This window comes from Passer montanus, unplaced genomic scaffold (genome assembly GCF_014805655.1).
Source record: "Passer montanus isolate IOZ18808 unplaced genomic scaffold, ASM1480565v1 scaffold11, whole genome shotgun sequence".
NCBI classification, from domain to species: Eukaryota; Metazoa; Chordata; class Aves; order Passeriformes; family Passeridae; genus Passer; species Passer montanus.
In genome coordinates, this window is record NW_024357613.1 from 18,278,295 (window position 1) to 18,304,519 (window position 26,225).

At 38.6% G+C, this 26,225-nt stretch overlaps 2 protein-coding genes across 13 annotated transcripts in view; one reads left to right on the plus strand and one right to left on the minus strand.

Annotated features, from left to right (window-relative positions):
* The window catches only part of COL9A1 (collagen type IX alpha 1 chain), a 62,459-nt gene extending 57,836 nt beyond the window's left edge, over positions 1-4,623 (plus strand). Inside the window, exons 36-38 of the mRNA XM_039728355.1 lie at positions 14-202; positions 2,279-2,356; positions 3,541-4,623. Of these exons, the coding sequence (XP_039584289.1) occupies positions 14-202; positions 2,279-2,356; positions 3,541-3,725 (452 nt within the window). The 3' untranslated portion in view covers positions 3,726-4,623. The remainder of the gene's footprint in view (positions 1-13; positions 203-2,278; positions 2,357-3,540) is intronic.
* Positions 4,624-5,261: 638 nt separating this feature from the next.
* COL19A1 (collagen type XIX alpha 1 chain) overlaps positions 5,262-26,225 on the minus strand; it is a 186,152-nt gene continuing 165,188 nt past the window's right edge. For 10 of the 12 annotated variants that reach the window (XM_039727212.1, XM_039727197.1, XM_039727222.1 and 7 more), the window contains 5 exons: positions 24,154-24,324; positions 23,154-23,220; positions 21,165-21,320; positions 14,003-14,080; positions 5,262-13,768 (listed from right to left, as the gene is read on the minus strand). In XM_039727212.1, coding sequence (XP_039583146.1) covers positions 13,629-13,768; positions 14,003-14,080; positions 21,165-21,320; positions 23,154-23,220; positions 24,154-24,324 — 612 coding nt within the window. In that variant the 3' untranslated portion in view covers positions 5,262-13,628. Of the gene's footprint in view, positions 13,769-14,002; positions 14,081-20,089; positions 20,303-21,164; positions 21,321-23,153; positions 23,221-24,153; positions 24,325-26,225 lie in introns of those variants that run through there. The other 2 variants (XM_039727175.1, XM_039727233.1) reach the window with 2 other exon arrangements.

The following is a 26,225-nucleotide window of genomic DNA, read 5'->3' on the forward strand; positions in this document are numbered from 1 at the left end:
CTGCTCATTGCAGAACAATTAGCTCAGCTGGCAGCCAGCCTTAGGAGGCCAGAATTTGGTGCTCCAGGTCTTCCTGGCCGACCAGGGCCACCAGGTGCTCCAGGACCTGCTGGTGAAAATGGTTTCCCAGGACAGCTTGGCCCCCGTGGTCTGCCTGGCCTTAAAGGTCCCCCTGGTGAGATTGGTCGTAAAGGTCCGAAAGGTAAGAAATTCTCCAGCTGGCTTTCACTAGGTGACTGCTTTAGTTTTGGGTTTTGGGCATTTGTTTTGTTGTTTTTTTGGTTGGTTTTTTTTTTGTTTGTTTTTTTATTTGTTTTGGTCTTGCTGCTGTTGTTGCCCCCTTCCTTGGTTTACAGGTTGTGGATGTGTGCTGTACACACTTGAGGTCCAAAAAGGATCCTGAGTTAGGAATGTAAGCTGTTTGCTGTAACTGGTGTGTCAGTTACCACAGAGATTAAAGGGCTCATTGGCCTGCTTTCAGCAAGACTTGTTTGGAAATCTGCTTTTTAGCACCTAAAAACCCACAAAACTTCAGAAATCCATGAGAGTGAGAATCAATATTAGGATTCTGACTCAGCTGCTTCTTTCTAGTTCAGGGCAGATGGCTGTCCTTTCTCACATTGTAGCAGTCATTTGATGACAAACACCACATGTCATTCCAGCAGTGGTTCTTTGCCCCATTCAGCTGGCTGTTGACCTAACTTCTGCAAGAGAAGTTAGGTCAAGAGCTGATATAAGCAGTCAGATTACTTCACTAAAATCTAGTCTACTTTTCTAAGCACACTCAGTTTATCACATTACAAAGGATTGATAATAATTTACCTTTTTATTTGCATATAATACTTGAGTCATTTAACATCATTTCACCAAGTGCCAGAGCCTATTGATTCTTTGGAAAGGAAAAATCCATAATAAATTTGACTTACATTTTACACAAAGTCTTTGATCTAAGTAAATCTCTTCTGTTCATGACTGAGAGGTTTTATTCTCCTCCAGAGAATTATAGGGTAAAATTTTCTGCAAAGTCTTATGACTACCATGTATGTATTAGTTTCTATTCAGCAGTGGTTTTTATTTGTTTTCCAAAAAGAAGGTCTTATTTTAAAAACGTTTTTCTGCAAAAAGCTGGTCTGTTGCTGGAGTACAGTGTTTACTTTTGATTCAAGGTTTATTTGAAAGTGAAATTTGGAAAACCTTTGAGCGAAGGAATAGAATACAAACAAAGCAAAACTTAACAGCATCCCTGCTGGAGCTTTGTTGCTGTTTTAATTCAATGTAATGTCACCTGCAGAAGAAACAAAAATGAGAAATACAAATGTAATATATGGGATATGCAAAATTTTATACAACACACAGCAGGCTACACTGTGTTAATATTAAAAGAAAAAATAAACAGAACATTAACCACCCCACCCCCAAAAAAACCCCAAGCAAAATACTTATCATAACTAACAAAAAGCTATCATAGCTGTAATCAAATTCTGAATTACCTTGGAGTAAACTTTGCAGTACCATTACAGATACAAGGGAAGTGGTGAATGCTCTCATGTGCAACAGCTGTAGTGATGGAAGCCAACCTGAAAACTCAGTCCTTCACTCTTAGTTCCTGGTTCAGATATATTCATAGATAACAGTGAACAGAATTTGAACTTTACAATCTAAGCAACAAAAAAAACCTTCCTCTTACTGATATGATTCAGGTTTGGAGGAAGATATGGGCTTGAAGAAACTGGGTGTCTTTACCAAAGGAAAGTCTGCATGACATTCTTATATGAGGAAAAAAAAATATTTTGTGAAGGTAAAACTATACCTTATGTGAATATCAACACAATACTGTCATCTGTGTAACCACTTTTTGTCTCTTCTGCACCAGTGTCTCAAGGACCAACACTTTAGAATTTTTACTTCTTAACTGAGCTTGTAGAGTTGTGCAGGACCCAGTAGCCTCAGTCTGTATCCCAAATATCCCAAAATCCTGGGACTTTGGTTTATTCCTGTGATATGGGCTGTGACATATTTCATGTGGTACTTACTGTCCAGCTCTAGGTAGTTTCTTTCCCTCCAACCTGTCTGCTTCTCAGTGTGACTCAAATGGTGAAAAAACCCAATCAATCCTAAACATTTTACACAGCTATGTGCTAGGACATCATTGAAAGATGCAAAGAATATATACAGCCAGATGAATTCTCTGCTTATTAACTGTTCACTTCTAAAAGGGGATTTACTAAACATGATCCTCCAGGCAGACTGTAACTGATGTGTCATGAATTTGCTTTAGGTGAACCAGGAGAAAGAGGAGAAAGAGGATTTCCAGGCAGAGGACTGAAAGGTTATCCTGGACCAAGAGGTCTTCCAGGTAAATATAAAAGGGTGAGGATAAAAAAGATACATAGTAAAAATTTGCTCAGAACTGATACTTCAAGCTGCCTTGAAAAGATAAAAGGAGTCCTTTAAGCAGTAAACTCTGAAATGACAGTGCTTAGTAATTTTTACTTCATAGGTGGTGATTCAGTCAGAAATCAGGCTTAAAACTAAAAAGCAAAAGGCCACCTCCTCATTTATCTCAGTGTAGAAAGATTAGAAAAAAATGTAAAGAAAGCATTTTAAAAAGGAGACAATTACCCACACATGAATAAAAATCGCCTCTTTTAATGTATCTTGCATATATTATATACACATGTCATTATATATAAAAAATAAACAAAAAAAGGCAATAACCTCCCGATTATCTCACTGGCAGGCACAGCAGTCTTTAAAATCTCCAGTCATAATTTAGGATATTATTTTATTTCTGTGGTAATCAATTACAGTGTTATATAACATGGCTCCAGGAGACATTCCTGCTGATGAATGAAGCACAGCTGGCCTCTAGTGGCCAGCAAATGAACACAAACTTGTTATTTCCGTCACCATTTCTACTGTACATTTCTGTGTTTATCTAGCAAGATTCACTACTCATATTTGTTCTTTTGTGAAAAAGAAAAAAAAAGTTTAGTATTTACTGATTCCCAAGCATGTCTGTGTAACTCAGAGGTGTTTTCTGTAGAAATCTGTCCTGGAAGATGTTTCTTGAAATCACTGTTTTTCCTTTCTTCATTGAAGATTTACAAGTAAAAACTACTTCAGTGCTCAGCAGTTCAAATCTTTACATATATTTCCCCATCCATCTCAGTGGAAAAAAAAAACCATTGGTATTTCTTTTTCCAGAGAGGTAATGAAATTCTGTGGTAGCAAGTAGCATCTCGCCTGCCCTAGGTCTTGGCAGGAGGGTTGGCTGAGCAGAGTACCCTGCAGAGCTCTGTACAGCAGCAGACCTGCACTGGTACACCTGGGGAGCACTGGGACTGAAATGTCATGGCTGTAGCTGTGTGATTGCAGATGGGGTGTCGGGTAGGGGAAAACTGCCCCTGTAAATTGGCATCACTCTTGGGAATCCCCTGAAAGTGGTGAAAACGAATCTTCCTACAGCTTTTTAGGACAGGATGCTATGCTCTGCAAGTTGCATGCTGCCAAAGCTCAGCCCTGCATCCACTTTTCCAGGTGAACCGGGCAAAGCCAGCTACGGCAGGGAGGGCCGTGACGGTGACCGAGGAGTCCCTGGGGTGGCGGGGCAGCCGGGGGTGCCCGGCCCGCCCGGCCCGCCCGGCGCGCCCGGGTACTGCGAGCCCGCCTCCTGCAGGGTGCAGGCGGGACAGAGAGCCGGGAAGAACGTGAAAGGGCCCTGAGAGTGCCGCCGTGTGCCGGCATCGATTCGCATCCTGCACGGACAGCTGAGGACAGAATCACGAGCGAAGGAGAAATGCAGACACGGACAAACCTTTCAAGCAAGGTTTCAGTAAGGTATTTTTAACACAGTGGTTGTGCATTCTTCCAAAAGGAGTGCTTACCAACACAAGCTGGAACAATGGTGCTTACAGAAATACACAGGTGCTGCCTTCTGCCTTCTCCTTTTGGGGGGAAATAAAAGGTACTTGTCTATTTTTATTTTTGATTTTGTTTAATAAAGAGTTTCTGTGATTTTTTCCTCCTCCCCTACTTAATTCCTATGTATGATGTACAGTGAAATAATGTCTTCAGCCATCAAATAAAAAAGGATAGTTTTATTTACTGCAGCTGTATCTATTCTTTCATACTTATAAAATAAATTCTAGCACATGCTCTTCATTCACAGTCACTTCATGTGTGTTTTGCACAAAATATGCTAAACCTCCTTCAGCTCTTCAATTCAATCACAGAAACCCAGGTGGGAGGTTCTTACGAAAACCCACCACCCCTGGCACTGTTTATGCTGCCAGTAGCTCTAAAGGTACAATCACAGGGTTGCCATAAATAACCCACGTGGAATAACCTCTTCAATTTTTTACTCCAATTTGTGTTGCATTTGTAGTTCCATATGAAGCTCATTGCAGCTGGCCTTGCTATATGTGACATTAAAATAAAAGGCTAGTAGCCACTGTCAACAGAATTTTAAGTCCTAGAAATGTATGTGTTTCCTATAAAAGATTACAAACCCTCAAATTAATTTTTTTAATGTATGACTGCATTCAGTATTGATGGCCAGAACAGCCAGAAGGCAGCCATTAGAAGGCCCAAGTTGTCTTTTTTAGATACTTAGTTTTTAGAGGAAAATCTGCAATGTGGGTATTCTGTTCCTCTCCGTATAAATTAAATTATTTGTGATTTACTTTTACCTCTCTGAACTTTATTCTCTCTTCAAGATAACAATGAAACCACCCAATGATATTTTCTTTCTCTTCATTATTAGCCATGCAAATTTTCCTATACATGCTTTGGCACATTTGTTTTAAGTACTGATTTTTCTCCTAGCCCTTAGCTATGTGATCATGCTCCAAGCACTTGATGCCATATGACAACAGAGAGAAATAACAAGATCCATGGAGCATTGCATTTTGCACATAACATGTAAGATAACAATAAAGGGAGAAGTACTGGTATAATGTATGCTCCAAAAGGAATTATTGAAAAAATTAAATAATTAATTAAGTAACTAAATTAATTAAGTAATTAAACCTACCTCAAACCAAACCTGATTTCCTATATTAATACTACAAGAAGTCACCAAAATCAGCAAGTTCAATGAATTCAATTTGTGAACAAATCCAGAAGATGCCACACAACACATGTTTGGGAGCACATAAAGCGGTTTGCAAAAATTTTTGAATTAGGTCAGCTTTTACTGACTTGGGGCAGAGTACTCCAAAGTAGTCCTAGGTAGCGGAACAAATAAAACACTAGTAAAAAAACCTGTAGTTTCACCAGCAAACTTTTATTTTGACTATAAAGTGTGTAAAACTGCTGAAAAGAAAAAAAATCTCACCTGATAACAGAAGGAAAATATTGTTTTCTGTACATAATGCATAAACATATGAATCAAAAGAAGCAACCCCCCCCAACATTTAAATACAACTGTGAAGTGCTTTAGAAAATATATTCTGAAAAAGGCATAAAATTTCACAAGAGAAGGAAATTAATGTGGGAGCAAAAATATTCATATGCAAAACTCAAATAAGAATTATTACAATCAAACAAATTCAACACTGAGAGTCAATTCAATGCAGAATCTTTATAAGTGGACATCTTAAGATTGTGACAGATTTTCTGCCTTCAAGTTGACTCACAAGTTTTAAAGAACTGAAGAAAAAATCCTCAGGCCTATTGTAAGTCCTTATGGGATGCGTAGGTTAATCTGATTTTCAGTTCCAAATCTTACACAAGAATGGAAAAGAGGTACTTGACAAATGGTAGACTGTGCACCATAAAATGCCAGAGACGGGATTTTTAGTAACAGCACATTCAAGTAAAATAAAGATTTGGAAAATAAAGACAGGATTATGATTTTAAAATAAAGGGGTATTGACTACAGTGATACAGAAAAAAAAAGATTTTTAAAATAAATTTAGAAGACAGTGCAAAGAGACTGAGAGGTTTCACAAGCCACTGTCAGCCAACAATTTTAACCAGATGCTCCTAAAATCTCAGTGAAATCCCAAGTAAATCTTGTTCTCATCTCCTTCGGATTCAGCATCATAAAATTCTGAGAGATTTATTGAACAGAAGACTAGTGAAAATCTTTTACCCACCATGATCTCTGTCACCACTTATAGTTCTGGAGGTTTAATTGCAGTGTGATAAATACATATTTTAGCTCCTCAGTTACTTCAGTATAGGCAGGAACCCAGAGAAAATTCTAATGATAACCAGTTTATAGACTGTTTTTGGTTGGACAAGAACTTTAAGATCATTGAGCCTGACTGTTGATCTGGCACTGCCAACAAATTTGGTAGCCTTCTGACAGGGTTATCCTGGTGATGAAGAAAGGAAGAGGGAATTACATCTATCTGGACAAAGAATTTGACACTGTCCTACACAACACCCTTGTCTGTAAACTGGAGAGACATGCATTTGACAGACAGACCTGGTGACCACACTAAAAGAGTTGAGGTCACTGACTCAGTGTCCAAGTGGAGGCCAGTTCCTCAAGGGTCCATGCTGGGACTGTTTAATGTCTTTGCTGGTGCCACGGACCATGGGATTGAGTGCACCCTCAGCAAGTTTGCCAAGGACACCGAGCTGTGCGGTGTGACCACACACTGGAGGGAAGGGATGCCATCCAGAGGGACATGGACAGACTCAGGAAGTGGCTCCATGGGAACCTCATGAGTTTCAGCAAGGCCAAGGTCCTACACAAGGGCTGGGGCAATCCTCAGCATCCATCCATCAATCCAGCCTGTCCAGACTCCCCAGTTTACAGAGCCTTCCTATCCTCCAGCAGATCAACCCCTTCATCCAGCTTGGTGTTGTCTGCAACTGACTGAGGGTGCCCTCAATCCCCTCATCCAGGTCACTGATAAAACACTGAACAGGACTAACCCCAATTCTGAACCTTGAGGAACCCCACTAGTGACCAGAGGCCAGCTGGATTAACATCATTCACCATCACCCTTTTAGCAAGAATTCATAACACGATGCCAAATATTGAGCTAAGAGATGGATGTATTATACACCTATAGATTACATACATATAGAATTAATATATGAGTTTATGTATAAGTTTTCTGCCTCAGCCATTACTGGGTTCAAGCAACTTAGTATGAACTGCTACCAAAAAAATCTTGAATGTTTCACACAGCCAAAGTCTCTGTAGCCAAAGGAACTCTAGAGCACTATTTGGAGCTCCTAAATGATGTATGAAACCAAGACTAGGGAGGATTACACTACATTTTGTGTATTTGAATACTTAGTCATGATCTGAGTTCACCCAGAGCCAAGCACAGATCTACAACAAAATTTGTTTTCCTTCAAATATGAAAAGTGTCAACAGATGGTATTTTGAAGGTTACTTGAAGGACAGTAGGAACAAAAAACCAGGTTTCCCAAGAAACACTTTGTTTCAGAGACAACAATGTTAATTCATCCTGGCAGAACACAGCAGTTGTGCTCCAAATACAAACACTGCAATTTGCAAATATTGTTAAATTGCTTAGACAATTGTGTGAAATATGTTTGTTTGACCTGCTCATCACTGTATTATTTTTTGGCCATGTAACCTCTGCTTCCATTATACTTAAAAAATGCAGTTGCTGCATCTCCTCTGCTCATGGGTGACAGGTAGAGAAGAAATATCTATATTTTGTAGGGCAAGTTACTCCTGTGTGATTTGCTACAGCTTCAGTTTTATTCCCTCCCTTCAATTTTTTGTTATTCCTGTTCTGTTTTGCTAGCTGCCTGTGCATTCAAAAGGATGAGTAAACCTGGCAGCTTCAGAAAATGAACAAAACAAAATTTCTGAAGTCACTATGAAAATGGAAGAAAGAAAATCAAGTTAGCAGTGAAATTATTGCCTAGAATTCTTTAAAATGTCATCAGCTTTTTTCCTCCAGGGAGAGTTAGGCAGCAAGAGAAAAATGAAAATTCCTACAGTTCCCTAAAGTTCAGTGAATCAGTTTCTTGAATGTAAGTGATTATCTCCTACTTGGGCAGGAAGTATATTTAAATTCAGAGAATGCATTAATTTTCATAAATTACATACTTATTAAGACCAAGGTTTTGCATTTAGTTGGTTTTGTTTGTTTGTTTTTTAATCCAGATTGTAGAGCTCTAAGTTTCACCAGGCTTAGGAAGCACAAACCTGAATTCAGCTGGGATCGAAATCCAATCCCCCAGATTCAGCCAACCCGCCCTGACTTCTCCCCAGAGCTCACTGCAGTGGCTTTGTGCCTCTCCTTTCTCCTGTTTGCAGTTGCAACCTCCCTCTCGTGATTTGACACAGAAGGAAAGGCTGACATTTTTGACAGAGCAACAAACAGAAAGTATGTGAAATATTTTCATTTCCATTCAGCATCCTCTTTCAGATGTACATGGCCACACAAGAATGTAAAAAGTTATTTTTCATCCACTTAATACATTTCCATTGAACTGAACTGAAGTGCTGCAAACCAAAAATATAAGGAAGGAAGGAAGCAACCAGTCATCATGTTCTGTGATTCATTCAGTGACAGCTGCATACAATTCAGAAATGAAAGAATACAAAATACCAAGGTGTGTCATTGAGAATCCTTCAAACATTCTGACTGGAGACAGAATATATTTACATTAAAACTGCAGTAAGTAATTAAATGCATTAGTGTTTATAGAATAGCAGACTAAGAAAGAAAACTGCTAAAAGACATGTAGACTCCAATCTTTTTAGCTACAAACTTATTTTGGTCTAGAATCTGTAATATTTGTTAGCAATTAATATTTGAAAACCACTTTCCTTACAGTATTGTGAAGCTTGAATTGTCCACTTAAATACCAACCATGACAAAGTCAAGTTTAAACTTGCTCTCCATGACCTACACCCACCTATGTGCATGGAGGTGATATAAACATCCATCCAGTACCATCAAATTGTAGTGGACATATCAGATTTCAGGAAAAAATTGCATGGTTTGGTACATCCAGAATCTATGAAAAACTCAATAAGGACACATCCCAAACCAGCAATATTTTGATTTCTGAGTTACTTTTCTCATTCTAACATCTCACATTAGAGCAGAATTTCTACTGCATTTCTACTGCATTCTACAGCATTTCTACTGCAAAATGCAAGATTAAGGACCAGTTTTACATAGTCTGTTTGGAGAAACAAGTTTATAAATTGCTAATTTAGCCAGTGGGGTTTTTACAAGATTTTCATATAAACATTTCAGAAAAAAAAACAAGAAAATTGAGTGTACATAGACATGAAAAATAACACTTCGCCCTTGTGAAAAAGAAGAAGATCCAAAATATTTTGTGTGATTATCCATTAATTAAAACCCCCACTTACTTGACAAAGCTGTGCATATCTAATATCTGTCATAACCCATAACCATAAGATGTAAGGGAAGGATGGATAATCAATCCTGTTTCTGTATCATAGTGATCTTTTAACATTGTAACCAGATCCAGCTTAAGGTAAGAATATTGGTTCTTTCAACATTGCCAGGCTGCACTGCTGCCCAATTGTACATCAGATGCTGTTGAAGTTTTTACTAACCATAGGTGAGTCCCTCCTCCCCTGGGGACAAACATCATTGCAGGGGACATAAACGATGCCTGAAAATGAGATGTCTCACCACAACATATTCTTTTGCAACATACATAAAACACAATATAATAATAAACACAAATAAAATCTTAGCAATATTATCTTACAATAATTAACCAAGAAAGGCAGTTTTTCTGAAAATACTGCCATGCAAAACAAGAGATTTGAAGAAAGAAAACAGAAAAAAAGTAAGTCTCAAGAACAAAGTCAGAAACAGACATTTGTGCTGTGACAATACACATGGCTGGGTCAGCTCTTGTTCTGCTGGGCCAGTTATGCCTGGGCTGTAATCGCTGTACTGAAAGGATGTTTTGCACTCCACCATGTGGACAGCAGGAGATCTGCTGCAGCCTCGGGAAAGCTTCCCTCTGAGGAAGCTTCTGTACTTTCTTTAGGCAAACTGAGTATTTCTGTACATTGCTATTCAAAGAAAATCCCAACACGTTTTTAACAGGTGATAAAGCAACTTGCCATAAAATAGAAAAGTCTGAGCCTGAACTAGGATAAAGCTTAAAGAGCTTTTAAAAAAGGCTTAAAAACATTTTGTCAAAGTTATTTACTTCTGAGTCTTGTTGCATGTAAACAAACCCAAAGCAGAATAAAAGACCTTATGCTACCGGGGGAAAAAAAATAAAATCCCTTGTGTTTATTTTCTTGCAGTGCTTACTGCAGTATGAACTGCTCAAAACATATACAAAACTGATAAAGCAAATTAGAAAATAGAATAGCATCCCCTCTTCCCTCCCTGGCCTCCTGTCCAAAACTAAGACAACATCAGTCTGAAACTGCAAAGAAATTTCAGGGGCCAAACCTGAAAAGCATGCAGACACATGTTTCCAGCTACAATCCACTTTCAATTCTAAAGATGCGAATTAGGAGCAAGCCAGTGTGAAGTAAAGTTAAGCTGGGATTAGCTCTGCTCTACCCCAGTGAAGAACGTGGCATCTTAAAATAGGTACTGAGATAGCCCATATAAAAAATTACCCGTTTTCTCACATGAGAAAATTAAAATGGGCTTTTAGCAAAATAAAAATAATGCAACAAGATAATTACCAAAGTTACCTGCAAATCAACTGAAAGCATTCAAATACATTTTAGAAAGACCTTTCTCTTTAAGCCTATAAAAAGAAAAAGGCATCTGTAGGAAACATAGATGAAAAAATAAAACTTCTTCAAATATAAAAAGTGTTCTGCTTCCCAATAAATTCAAGTAAATTAAAATACAGCAATTGCATCTGGCAGATAACAGATGCTGGGTTTCAGCAAGCTAAAAGGCCCAAAATATACAGATACCACCAGTGCGGTGCAATGGTCTATGTACAGCCTTCCAGGATGGGGCTGCTTGGGAGCCTCTAAATCACACAAGTACTACTACAAGACAGCACCCTTTTCAATATTATCACAGAAAATGAAGTTCAAAATTAACTTATGAAGTAAAAAATGTTTAGATTATTACATATATTGGAATTACTAGAGAAGTAACAAAAAAAAAAAAAGAAGACAAAATGTTTATGCAAGATACCTGACCAGCAGTTGCTTTCAGAGAATGGACACCAGTATGTGGGGCTGCTCCTCCCTGGTGTCCGTGTTTAACACTGAGATGTGCTGGTGCCAGGCTGTGCTCTCTGGGCAGGCAGAGCCATGGCCTGCACAGTGCTCAGTGCCTCAGTGCTCGGTCTCAGGCTGCCTCACCATTCCCAGCACTCCCACAGCCCCGGCGCTCTGAGGAGCAGGACTGGAAGGATGATCCGTTCCACAGAGCAAACCAAAACATGTTCCATGGGCACAGCAGTTCTGGAGTGGGAGCAGCTGGTGTTGAGCTGAGCTCAGGCAGGACCACTTGTCCCAAAGGCACCTTCAGCCCAGCAGGAGAGGCACCTGCTGCCCGCAGAGCAGAGGATGTGCTGGCCTGCAGAAGGGACAGCCATTGCCTCCCAAGGAATGAGGGTGAGAAGAACAGGAGGTGTGAGGACTGGGTTTGCCTGTGGGCTTTTGACCCCATTCTCACAAGGAACAGATAAAGCACCCTGACTCCCCAAGGCGTCCCGAGCTGCAGGGTGTAGTGCAGCTCCTTCAGGACATAGTGTCATGGTATGCCACAGGTTTTCTGCCATCCTCATTCCTGCTGCCTTCTCCTATCCCTGGTATTTACTCTCAGCCTTCCATCCCTGTGTTTCCTTTAACATCCTTTTCTAGCAAGCATCTTCTCTCCTCCAAACACCTAACCAATGGACATGTCAGGGATGTGTGCTTTCCCTTTCAGAAAGTATCCTGAGTGCCCCAGCTGCTGCCTGAGTTACTTCTGTCACCTCTTGCTCTCATCTTGCTTCCTCTGCTCTGGGTGCAAGTGCTAGGAACTCTATTCAGAACAAATGCCAATGTGCATCTTTTGCCAAAGACTCCCACCTGACATTCCTTAATTGCTTTTAAGCAAAACCCAGAAGTCGGCCAGATTCATGTATCACAACAGTTTCTCTGGAAGCCAGGACTTCCAATTTGAGAATACTTCCCTGGTAGCTCAGTACTGCTCAAGCACAAAGTTGCCAAAACTACTTCCCTGCCTGACGTAGGAGAGTGACTGACTTCCAAACAATGGGATAAGAGCCCTCAATATGGCTTTGTACTATGTGAGCATTTTGAAGCTGTAGGTTATAGATGTTTGTGTTCTCTAAATAGCACCTTCACTTTCATTGCACCGTACAAAATTCCACAGGACTAACTTAGGATCATCTGTGTCCTAATAATCAGAAGTTAAATTTTAGCCACCCCTACCCACTCCTTTTCAAGATCATCTGTGTGATCAATATTCTCCAGATTTTCTTTTGATCAACCCTTTGAACTCCACAAGATTTACACATTGTTCTGTTTTGTTCATCATTGACATTGTCTGTTCCTGTAGCCTTTACTAAATGCCTGAAAACTGAAAACCTTTCTAGGAGGGTTTTGTAATTTTTCTGAACTTCTCTTGAACTCAAGAAATTTTCTGTCACCAGTTAATAGGACCTGTGAGTTGTGCACTCTGTAGATTCCATGTTCTTCTCAAGCTGGCTTCAGTGTGTGAATATTGCAGGAGGAAGAGGAAAACAGTGCCATCACCAAGACAAGAGGCTCATGAAGTTCCATTCTCGGAATATATACTCACCAGCCTCTGCTCTAAAGCAAGGGGTCACCTTTGCTGCAGGCAGACTTGATGGCAGAGTAGCTTGATTCCAGGCCTTAGTAGCCTTACTCAGTCCACCTAATGGTTAGAAGGTGTGCCAGCTCTCAGTCTGGAACGCTGTTAGCAGCCTCTTGCATTTAATACCTGGGGTACATGTAACCATGACTAAAGGAACATACAAGGCCCCAGCTGGGACAAAATCCAGTCAGCAGAGATACTTCCTGGAGCTACACCCAGTGATTTTCCAGTCAGTCTGCAGCTCATTGTTGGATGGGATAAAGGAGACCATAACCACATCTTTGTTTCCTTCTTTGCCATCTTGGATGTGACTGTGACATGGTGGGCAGCATTCCTGGAACATGGCAGACCCTTTTCAGAAGGTGTGCTGGAGCCTCCTTGAGGGACACGAATGTTTAGTTTGAACAGAGTTCCCGGTGCTCCAGCTCAGGTCCTGCATTCGCCATGAATGAGTATGCTTTGTAACTTTAGAAATGTATTTTTTCCATTTAAAATTCACCACCAGCAAGAAAAATAAAGCCAGCTTACATATGGAGGCATACATACTGTCTTAAGTTATAATAAAATATTTTTTGTTTGAAGAAAGAAGTTAATGAAAATTATTTGGGCCTATTTTCTGTTCTAAGCAAAATAAATATGAGAACATATGGAATGCACTCTGGAAAATATATGACATCATGTCATCATTATGACACTGCAAATAACATAGAAAAAGGCTCAGTTTTGTGCCTTACAAATTATCTATAAACCATGCAGTGTCGAGAGAAAAAAAATGCACCAAATATTTCAAAAATTAAATTAACTTATTGGAAAGAGTGAAAAGTGACCGTGAACCCAAGTGCCAGGGGGAGAGGGATTTTATTTCCTGCTGGTGCGTGAGCGAGTCTGTGACACGTGGTAGTAGCAATCTGCAGGATTGCACCTCCCGTTGGGTCCAGGCGGCCCCTGCGGTCCCGGTGAGCCTGATGCTCCTGGTGGGCCTGGCAGGCCAGCAGCTGCTAAAACAAAGCCACAATTAGCAGAGACCTCACCAGAGCACGGGCAATGCCCTGCATTCCATCACCGACATCAGCTGCACTCCAGCACATCCACAAGGAGGCAGGTGGGGCTGACCTCACGCTGCAATCCAGCTCAGGAGGAAAAGCAGGAGTGTAAAAACCAGCGTTAAAAACAGGAGAAAGGCCTGTTAGTTCATAAATAACAACAGCAGAAATAGATCTGGAGACTTGTACCTGCAGGGCCAGGTGGTCCAGGGTTACCAGGCAGTCCAATTCCAGGCTCGCCTCTTTCACCTTTCTGTCCTCTATAACCTACACAGAATAAAGATATGAAAATAAGAGCACCCTCTTATTTTAGGTAGTGATGTTCTGTATATCTTGTTGACATGAAATTACCAAGACAAATATAACTGGAAAAGCACATGCTCAATTCTCTTTTTCAGAATTTGTTTGGTTGTTTTTGTTTGTTTGTTTGTTTTTCCCTGAGACAGCTCTTAAGTTTATAAATTCCTTCTGGAAAATGTGAACATTTCTAGAAGTAACTGCTACTTCATCTGTCAAAGGACTCTTGCTTTGTTCATAATCTGGACCTTTCCCCAAGATTTTAAGTTATCTGAAATTCCTCTAATAAAGAGTCAAATGCAGATTTTACCCTCTCTGTTCTGCATAAACCCTTACACTTGCTCTTGTTAGACTTTAAACTGGTAGTTGTATGATTAGACATTCCCCTGCATGTGAGACAAAACCCACTCCTGGACCAGTGCTGCCCAGCTGCCCTTATGTGGAATGAAGCCTCTCTGGACCTTGTGCAGATTTTGGGTTTGAAGCTTACTTTGACCCAAGTAGTTGTATATCATTAACAAGATGTGATTAATAATCATATTTTGAATACTTGAGTCCTTTTTCTTCACAGGCCATAGTTTTGAATTTATCTAAATGGCTTCCATCTTCTCAGGTGCTGCAACCCCTGTCCAGCCCCTGCTTCGTCATTGAACTTTTTAAAAAGATTTATTAGTTGGAAACTGGTTGTTTTAGAGCAGAGTACTTGTTGCTATCAGTAATATATTTTCCTTATTATTTCAAGTTAAGAATGTACTTTTATTATGCAGGAGAAAGCATGAAGGCATTTTTAAAGGAGACATCTGCACAAACCCTTACTTCAAAAGGGTTTACAAGGAAACTCTTCTCCACCCAGCACTTCAGATGCTGGCATGTAAGATGACAAAAGTTTAAGATTAATTTGCTGATTTCTGGTCACATTTGGAATTAAAATCTTCCTGCTTCAGGGACCAGTATATTTTTAGCATCACCGATGCCATACAATAAAGTATTGAGTCCTTCCTCTTGTGAAGAACTGCTACTTTGAATTTAAAAAGAAAAGCACAGCTATGTCAATCCACCTGATGTCCCATGAAGATTTATTTACTGGCACTGACAGGTGGATGGCAAAGGCTGTCTTGCCAGTGTGTTGTGGTCTATGCAACTGCCACCTTACAGGACATTCCAGAAGGAAATTACTTTGAGGGCTGTGGGTACCAATTCAGGGTTGTTCAGACACAATGCAGTAGGAATGGTTCACAGAGCATTCAAGCTTTCTGTTACACACAAGCTCATTATACACTTCAGTAGAAAGTCTGTTATCTGTTGCAATCATTCCAGCTTTCAAAACATAGCATCAATCATTTTACTCCTCTCAGCATCACAACAAGAAATTACAATGAGGCAAAAATGTTACAAAATGCATGCAGAGTACCATACATAACACAACTAAAGGAAATCAACAGTTTAAAATCTCACAGAAACCCAAATTCAAATTAACCATGCATTCTGGTCACTGAGTTATGTTAAGCAGAATTGTACAAAGCATACACACACACAAGCTATAAAGACTAAGAAGAAGGAATATGCAGGTATTTGTATTGGATTTTGAATCTTGGATTTACTCTTCAATGACCAGAGTAATATTTATAACTACATCTAATTGGTTTGTTCCGAAAAATCTTGTGCAACTTCCAGTATTGCTGCTTTTTGAAAAGCTCAATAATACAACCACAGGGTCCACTACATGTCCTATTTACTTTATATTTCTCAATGTTTTTTAATTTGTGGTCAATAGTTACAATGCATTTCCCACCACAAACCCAGTTAACTCTAATTTTACAATGGCCTGCTGCCACTAACCATTTGTTTTTCACTTCTTTAGTTATGGAGAAGAGAGAGAAATCAAAGGTACCATACATCATATTTACAATCCCCAAAATAAACATTACTGCAGGTCTCTGACACATCGTAATTGAAAATGACTGAGATTGACTGAATGATTCTGTAAACATCACTGAAACACAAGAAAATAAGGGAAAAAAACCCCACAACAGGACAAAGAGCAGCATGGTCCAGGGTAGTGATTAACCATTTTTGGCTGTATGCAAATACACATGCAAGGGTGTAGTTTTCACATGGTGGCAGGTGAGTTCTGCTAGCACTGAAGTTTAATGCAAAAATTCCCAAATACCTTGTCTAACAGTAAGGCTTTATTTGATAGAATGCAAGAATATGAATAAACAGACTCATATGTAAACAATGTGAACAACGTAATATGTAATTCTGGCAGAAAAATATTTGATTTTTAATGAGGTATATTTTGCTCAGAAGCAGGGCCATGATTACACCTCTAGAGGATAATATCACCTTCTTTCTGAGCTTAGACTGACAAACTCATACACAGTCAAAGGAAAATATTACCATACATATAAAACAGACTTAATTTATTGTTTTTAATGTAAAGGCACATATAAGACATTATTTACTTTTTCTGGTAAAATTACAATTCCAGTAAGAGGCACCTGCTTAATTCAAAAGGTAACTGTTTTAGCAGAACCTTTCACTCAGGTTCTAGAAGTTTTGTTGTGATTTCTGCAACCCTAAAGTTCTGTTATTACAAACACGTACCCAACGTGGGCAGTATGGTAAACACTTGGCAGCAGTATGTAGCAAGTTTGTGTTCATACAGATAAGCTTTTGTTCATAGATGAGTAGTAACAGCTGGAATTCAGCTCTCAGTTTGGTGCTTGCCACAAACATCACGGTCAAAAGTGTCACTACCTTGGCTCTACATGGAAATGACACAAGTTCATGCCCATGAACTCAGAGGTAAAAGGTATTTAAACTGCTCTAGAAGCTATTGCACCCATACCATGTAGACCCTCTTCCATCAGCATGGACAATGCAGCAACTGAAACTAACATGTCAAGTATCTAGAGAAATCTGAGGTTCTTTAATACAAATACAAGGCAAAGAGATTACCAACACAGGGAACAATGAGACCAAAATATCCACTATGCTTTACTGTGCAAATACTCAGTGTTCTTAAGACTACAAAGCAACAGAGAGGGTGCTAAGATGAAGCCCTCTCATCCAGCCACCAATATGTGTTCTGAATTCCTTCTGTGTTTTAGAGCTCTCTCAGCTGAGAGGGAACAGCTGGCTTTCAAGTCAAAGAAAAACAGGTTAACTTTAACCTCCACAGCAGAGATTATTTTGCAGGAGGTATCTCTTGAAACCAGGGCAGGTATTTCAGAAGAGTGACTTCTGTGTATAAACAACATCCACTACAATGGGTTCCTGATGTCAGCCAAGATTTCTACATGCTTCCACCATATAAATCAGTAATTATAATAAGAGACACAAAATTTGCAACAGAGATTACTAATAAAGATAAGGAGCTTTCACTATTCACTGCACAGTATTTTTATTTTCTGAGCTGAGCTATTTTTTTTGATTCCTCAAGGCTACCACAAGTTATGAGGACCTATAAAAAATAATTTCCTCAATTTGACAGAAAGAGTGAATTTTAACTAGGATGGGATATTTTTTCTATTGGAAAAAAAATCAAGTCATATTAACATAAAGGTTCTCTGGACTGTTAAATTATCACAAGGTGCATTTCGTCTAATGAACCAAAATTTACTTACTATTACTGAGCTATTTTTTTTGATTCTTCGAGGCTACCACAAGTTATGAGTACCTACAAAAAATAATTTCCTCAATTTGACAGAAAGAGTGAATTTTAACTAGGATGGAATATCTTTTCTATTGGAAAAAAATTAAGTCATATTAACATAAAGGATGTCTGGATTGTTAAATTATCACAAGGCGCATTTCATCTAATGAACCAAAATTTACTTACTATTACAATTTTAAAAATCCAATTAAGTCAGTGGAGTTAATGGAGCTAAATCTAACACATGACAAGCTGGCTGAATGTTTGCAGATGCATGACTGATATATCTTGTTTGTAAAGTCTTGAAATAAACTAATTCTCTAGGAGATATTAACATACCTTAAAACTTATGCAGAGTAAAAAAAAAACAGAGAACTCTGTTCTCCCTTGAGGAGATGCTGTACATGTTACCATTAGTCCTGCCTCAGAGCATCAGCTTGCAGTTGCATAGGTTATTTTTGAAATGAATATATATATATGTATATGTCTATAAAAATCTTCCATTCACTATTTGAATAGCAATTATGTGTTTCACAATTGAAGTTGCAATACTATTTTATTTGCATGCTATATTTCTAATGAGACCATCCTATAAATTATATCTACCTGAACCACTGGGAAGGTTGGGGGGAACACTATGAACAACCTTACTGAAGGCCAGCAGGTAAAAATTCTGGACTTGCTTAGAAGGGAATGAATCTCCGCATAAGAGTCTAGCAATTCTTTAAATACACTTTTTGAAAACCATGCCTATAAGTCCAAAAGTTAGTATGTCTCTTTTTTGCTTCTGGGACTAACCTTCTACCTATTAGTTTGCTGTGCAGGAGGAGATTCTGTTGGAATCAGGCTAAATCATTCCTGACCAGTTTCCAGGGGAACCAGCACCACACTGAAGGTGTATGGAGGGACCCCTGGGAATCCACAAATGAAGTAAAGCACCTCTCCAGACTCACAGTAGCATCTGGCTGCCTCTAGCAGGCTCTGCATGCAGCATCACAAACAGGACATATTCACAGAGGTCCTGTTAATTGCTTGCCACAAGCAGCCACTTCTTCTCACTGCCTGTGTGGGACAAGTGACTCACTCTGCCACATATTACTGCACACAGCAAATCCCTGGAGCTGGCAGGGCAGTCTAGGCTACCCCCAAGTGAGAAATATAATAGGAAATGTCTATCAGTCAATACCTGGTCTGTATTAGGACTTGTGCACACAGCATGCTACCTTAAAGGGCCCAGCCACACATGCACGTAATGTGCTTCACCAAGAAGTCTTGCTTGCTATGGCTTGTTTTATGCTTGTTTTATGGCTGAAGATTTACTGTGATATAAAAAGATACTTTTCAATCTGCTCAGAGATTTGAATTTCTTTTTACTCTTGGCACAAAGTAGTAACATGCACAGGCACAACTGAGAAAGGTGTGAAGGTTGTGTGTAAGAGTGCACCTCTTACAGGATAGTCTCTTATTCACAGTATAAAAAAGAGGCAAGGTAAACTTTTTTCTTTTCTTTCCTTGGAAGTGTAATTTTTTTTATCTTTTGATGTATCAGAGAATTAAGGGCTTCTCACTTAGCTTACCTTTTACTAATCAAAACCAAGCATTGAGAATACTGGTCAAACAAATGGAAATCCTGTGTACGTGGGGCACTATTTTACTTAAGTATAAGCAGCTTTTTTTTGTCTTTTTTTTTGTTTGTTTTTCAAGGAAGTCTTGCTTGCTATGGCTTGTTTTATGCTTGTTTTATGGCTGAAGATAAGCTGGAATATAAAAAGATACTTTTCAATCTGCTCAGAGATTTGAATTTCTTTTTACTCTTGGCACAAAGTAGTAACATGCACAGGCACAACTGAGGAAGGTGTGAAGGTTGCGTGTAAGTGCACCTCTTACAGGATAGTCTCTTATTCACAGTATAAAAAAGAGGCAAGGTAAACTTTTTTCTTTTCTTTCCTTGGAAGTGTAATTTTTTTGTATCTTTTGATGTATCAGAGAATTAAGGGCTTCTCACTTAGCTTACCTTTTACTAATCAAAACCAAGCATTGAGAATACTGGTCAAACAAATGGAAATCCTGTGTACGTGGGGCACTATTTTACTTAAGTATAAGCAGCTTTTTTTTGTCTTTTTTTTTGTTTGTTTTTCAAGCATCTTTTAGTCTTGGTGCTCCTAGCTGGAAATGAAACCTAGTGCAACGTTTCTCTTCCCAGAAGCGTTTGAGACTCTCCAGTACATACAGCATCATTGAACAATCTGGCACTGACATTGAAGGTGACTATTTGCAGTGATCTGAATATTTAGGTAACGATGCAGTCAGTCAGTGTTGCAAGATTCTAAGCCTTTTATTGTTTTCCTTGATCCTTTATTCGTGTTCTTCTCATTCTGAGCTCATCACATTTTTCAAGCTTCTGTCAGTGGTTTGCGCTTATCAATGTTAGTAAGTCCTTATTCTTCTGATAGCTTTAGGATCCACACATCTTCAGCTTTGCTGGCATGTTCTTCATTCCAGTCTGACTTGCTCTGACTCCAGAGCAGACCAAACTAACAAAAGATAATAAAGAACTACCTACAGATAAACTGCAAATTACACGTTACCCACCCAAAAAATATTATTCGTCTATAAATTCTTTTTTCCTTCTAGTCTGTTCTCATTTTTCTTTTAATCTCTGATAGGCTGGCTCTACAGTAAAGCACAACTACAATGAACCTGTATCCCTCAGAGCTAATTTTGCAGTAAAATACATTTTTGCAGTAAAAGTAGTTCACAGAAACGAGAGTCTTATGCTGTCCAGGTGCATTGCAATGCACAAATTACTGTTTGGGGTATAGGTGATGCCTTAAGTTAGTAAAAAATTGATTACTCTGATTTTTTTCTTTTATGACAATAGGTTCCTTCACTCGAAGAACAATTAGTAATACTTTAGTTTTCACTGCTTCTTAAAGAAGAATGTTTTTCTTCAGTTTTTTCTGCCCTATATTTTCTCAGGATCTGAGCTGAGAGCAGTTGGACCAGGAGATAAAATTTTCTTCCTTAAACAAGATGGCTTCTCAATATGAAGCTGAATCTAAATAGTAAGAGTGTTGGTATTGTTTTTCTTCCTTATTCAGGTATTTCATAGAAAAAAAATAGCTGCTATAGTAGTTCTGTCAGATTTAGATATCTCAATAATTAAATTTATAACTGATTAGAATAAAATGCACTGATTAGGAGTTTTTAATCGGTAAAATTCACACATTTACTATGGGTTAATATTTAGATGTGGTCTGGAAAAACATAAGTACATAAGTTTAAAAGTTAATCATTAGAAAGCTAGATAGGTAGTCCTGGCTTATTTAATAAACATTAGCAAGTGTATAAGAATTTCAAGATACAACTAAAAGGAACATTTTTTGGAATCCCTACCTTGAATTCCACGTTCTCCTGGTGGCCCTGGCAAACCATCCTTTCCTGGTGGCCCTGGTGATCCATCTTTTCCTGGGGGCCCTGGTTTTCCATGAGCTTGGGAGGCAAGCATTGCAGCAGGCAGCTTCAGCTGGGATACAAATTGACCCATCCTTTCTTCATTAATCAAAGACACAAGAAAAAGTTGGTAAGAAATCTGCTAGCAAGAAGGGAAAAAAAAATTCCCAAAGCCTCAGCCAAAGTTTCTATTAGTAGGGTGTTTAATTCTTCTTAATATCAAGGTATTAAATGCTCCAATAAGCACTGAGACCTTCAGTTCCAACTCAGATTCATGTCAGAATCTTTACCCTTTGAAATAATCAGAATTAATTTGCATTAAAGTTTCTATTACTACTCTTTATTACTAACATATTCCAATATTTCAAATGATTTCCTGTTCATGGAAGTACTTAAAACACATAGACAGAATAATTAGTACTTAGCACACTGATGGAGGTCTACCTTCTATTTTTGCAACTCATATTAAGCTGCAAAGTAGAGATTAAATCCTGTGAACAGTTCTTAGAATGTGCTGGAACTCTGAAAACAATTGTAAAAAACCTGAAAGCACTCAGCAAAGATTATTAACTGCAGATATTTCAGAACAGAAATATTTATGCTGGTGAGATAAAGTGTCCTTGGTAATATTTTACTGCTCCTTGGAGGTAGGTAAAATAGGTACTAACCTTGGCTCTGTCTCATTTATATCAGATTAAACCTCTAAACATTCCACAATTTAGCGGGTATTTACAGGGGTGGAGTTTTAAGATTTCAGCAAAAAAATAGAGAAGAGTGGGCATCAAACAAAAAAGGAGGAAGGTGATAGAAAGTAAGCAAAATGAAACAATAACAAAACTGGAAGATTTGTGGGAACAGTAGCGAGGTGTAGAAAATGGAATAGCTATAAAGACAAAACTACTTTATTCCTTGTAGGCAGGGCACCTTATAATGCTTTCTTTTTGTGAATAGACTAAATATTTGTTACCATTCTATCTGAATGGGAAAAGGAGGTGACTTCATTCAACAAACTGCTCTTGAAATATATAGTAGGTCGAACTCTGAGGGGTAGCATCCTGGGGAAAGGTGATAATACGCAAAATAATGGCCTTATAGGCCATTATAAAGGGAAAACTGCCTGAACAAGTTAAGAAGTGTCAAGCTTTATATAATTTCTTTTATCTCTAAAAGATGGTTTTTGTCCACAAATATTAATGACAGAATAACAAAGCATATTGAGGACATAAGAAATGCATTTTGCAATGGAATAGAAACTACTGTTAAGGGGTGTTCAAGAAGAAACTTGTATCAGAAACCTGTTTGGGTAACAGCTTTTCTACCATGACTAAAGGAATGCTGGGGAAGAAAAATATTTCCTTTTCAGAGTAAGGACTCATCTAAGAAAGCTTACATAATACAAAGGCCTTGGCTGAATCTGGTACTTGCCTAAAACTGTGCCAGATGATGGTGGACTGGCAGGGAGCTCTGGAGCTCAGCAGGGATATTTGCTGAGAAAACTGCACAGCAATTTAGACCTATATGACTGAAGGCTGTTGAACCTTTCTCTCATTCAGACAATCAGCCACCAAGTGGACAAAATAATCAGGTATATCTGTGGTCTCTGCTTTAATAACACTTCAATATCTTAGTGGTATGTTGTAGACAAACAGTATCTGCAGTAATATATGGTACATATATGTATCTACAATGACACATACTTCTATTTGCTATTATGATTTGGAACAGACTACCCTTCAGTGCTAATCTTTTACATAAGGAAATACTCTGTTTAACAGATACTCTAACCTCTCATTGTTTGAACAAAATCATGTAGACTTGTTAAACACAGCTGCAGCAACAAGGTACCTGCTAAGTCCAATGTAAGTTAGATGACATATAAAGAAATTTAGAGCAGAATTTCAGATTTAGTTGTATAACATTTCCTTTTCTTACCTTCAAATACCTTAAGAACCTCTTGCTTGATATATTTTTTTATTTCTTCAAGTGAAATTGCATCAGCCTGATGAGGAAAAAGAAAGGTGATATGTATCAGAAGGTATATACAGAGGACAATTCATGATGCTACAAAAATAAGAAATGCTCAAATTAGCATTACCAATATAAACCTTTCACCAATAGAGAAGTGTTTTAATTTATTTGTGCTATTTATTTTACTGCAAAGGCCACTTTACTGCAAATACATTGTAATATTGTAAAGACACTAGTGGCATGAAGTGGGAGAAGCACTCCCAGCTGCCAAGATGACCAGGATGTGATGAGTATGGAAGTTAACTTGCACAAGACAGTAAGGATGTCCAGGGACATAACTCTGCTTTACTTTTGCATAGCATCTGCCAACTTCTCACCTGCCCTGGGGACTACTTGCTTTGATGCACTGCTGACTAGAACAGAACCATGGCCCCTGTAACTTCACTGGAAAAGAGTTTTAGAGCTTTACCTTACCTGACTGAGGTTAAAAGGAAGCCATAACATGGATGTGCGTGCCTGTGTGCTCATGCAGACAAATCAAGATATCTACAACTGGCAAGCAGCATTTCATTGTCTTTCTAAATGCTGATTTCTCTTCTATTGAGAATCAATTTTGGCTGCCTCATTTTCCTTCCCAGTTGTAAATGCCAGACTGTAGCTCTTAGTCTTATGGAAAATGTGAAAATTAACAGTACTGAGTAGCCATATTGATATGCAGGAACTAAAGAAATAAATAATTAAAGCTTATCCATAGCAGATGTTTTAAATAATAATTAAAAATAACTGTCTGATCATGTGGGTATATTTTTTTTCACCTTGAATGAACACTGAAATTATCTGAGATAAATCCTTAGTTTTTCTAATACTGTGCTATTTCTCAGTTGAATTTCCACTGCTCAGTCCAAGTTACCTCCATAACTTGTCTGAATACACCAGCAACCAAGGTAAACTTATATTTACTTACTGGAAACCCTGGGGGTCCTGGTGAGCCTGGGGGACCTTGATGACCTGGTGATCCTGGATAGCCTCTGTCTCCTGGAGGGCCAACAGGACCCACATCCCCCTTCTCTCCTGATGGGCCAGGTTTCCCTCGTTCACCCTGTGGACCTCTGTCCCCTGGAATACCCTGATCTCCCTGCGTAAAATAAAAGCAGAAAGACAAGACTATTGCATATAGTGGAACAAACCTGAAAAGTCACTTGAGAACACTCCAGAGAAAATTCTTGCCTGTTCAGAAACAGACTGAGTCATGCAGGGAAGCTGATTTTCCAGGCTGAACCATGTCTCTGAAAATATATTTTGTTTTCTTGCACTTTTGATGTTGAAGTCAATTACAAAAAGAATAGCTCGACTCTGTAGCCCACTTTTCAAGGACAGAACTTGAGTATAGAAAGTTTTTAGCCCTTATACAAGGAACTGGGAATATCAATTATGGCATAGATATAATTCAGGTGCTCAAATTCACACAGGCAAAAGACACCAGGACATTTCCTGTAACTTTCCTCAGAAGCCTACTATTTTATGTCTTCATTTACACAAAATTATAGTTAATCTAATTTATTTCCAGTACCCAAAGATACTAGAAGGAAGCTGGAGAGGAATTTTTAAGAAGGACATTTAGTGACAGGACAAGGGGGTAATGCCTTCAGACTGAGAGTCAGTTTAGATGAGCTATTAGGAAGAAATTCTTTACTGTGAGGATGGTGAGGCACTGGAACAAGTTGTTCAGAGAACCTTTGGATGCTCTAACCCTGGAAATATATTAAGGCCAGGTTGGATGGGGTTTAGCGCAACCTGGTCTGATGAAAGGCCCATGGCAAGGTGGTTGGAAATTGATGATCTTTAAAGGTGCCTTCCAGCCCAAGCCCTTCTATGGTTCTGTGATATACAAGTTCTCAGATTTATAACCCTGCAGAGTAGGTACAGATAGATCTTCTACCAGAGATAAAGAAAAAGGCAGGTTTTTCTAGAATCATGGCACTATGCCAGCGTGAAGCTGATCCTTTTCTTATAAACAATCCATGTTTTACAGGCTGCCAGTGTGTAGGAGGCAAATCAGATACTACAGCAACTTTTCAAACAAGCATTTTTTAACTGCCTCCAGTGTTTTCTTCATGTTTTGAAAAAAGTCCTTGTAAAAATTCATAAACTAGGTCATATATTCCTCCAGATTCCTCTTTAAACTCTCCACTATGAATTGTACAAAATTCAGGACATTTGTGTTTTGTGATCTCTGCCTAAGGTGCTGCTTTATTCCACCTTTCTCCTTTCTAGCATTCTCCTCGCTCTTGGATTTTATCTTGTACCAAATTCTGTGCAGAAGGAGCTGCTGTTTTTCCTGTGTTTCTACCTGCTCTACTCCAGCAGGTTCACAATCTGTGATCACGGTAGGGAGAGAGCAGCAAGAAATGAGCAAGCCACTAGCACTTGTATCTGTTGAAATCACTAGAAAAAAGCTTGGTATAAAACACGTTTTCAATCTAGTTTGTAATTCAGTTTATAAAGTAGTAATAACAGCAGTGTTTAGTCACTCAAAGGATATATAAAACTATTTCAGCTCAGGTGGCTTATTCCCTCTTAAAATGGATTCTGTGAGGACAGTCTTATATCAGACAAGAAAACCTCAAGAGTTTTATTCTGTCCTTTTGATGCTTTTCTTTTCTGTAACTACAACAGTTGGTCTCAAATGAAGGAGCATGCTGTACAACAGTAATAATAATAATGGCTGCAAGAAAACCTTGACTTATTTTTTTGTAATGATTGCAATCTCTATCACAGATGTAGGCCTGTGTCCTTAAAGGCAAAACCAGAAGGTTGCAAACAGATAACTTTTAAAGGGATAATTGTAATAATTGTTAAACCCTCATGTCTCTTCAGTGTCATAAAGCAGCATTTCCTTTTCCAGATTAAACAGGGAAATACATCTCTGAGTCATCAAATAAACGTGGCAGCCATGTGATTAGGACATCAGGACTTTGGGAATATTATAAGAAGACCGTCTTTCATATATATATATATATATGTATGTGTATATGT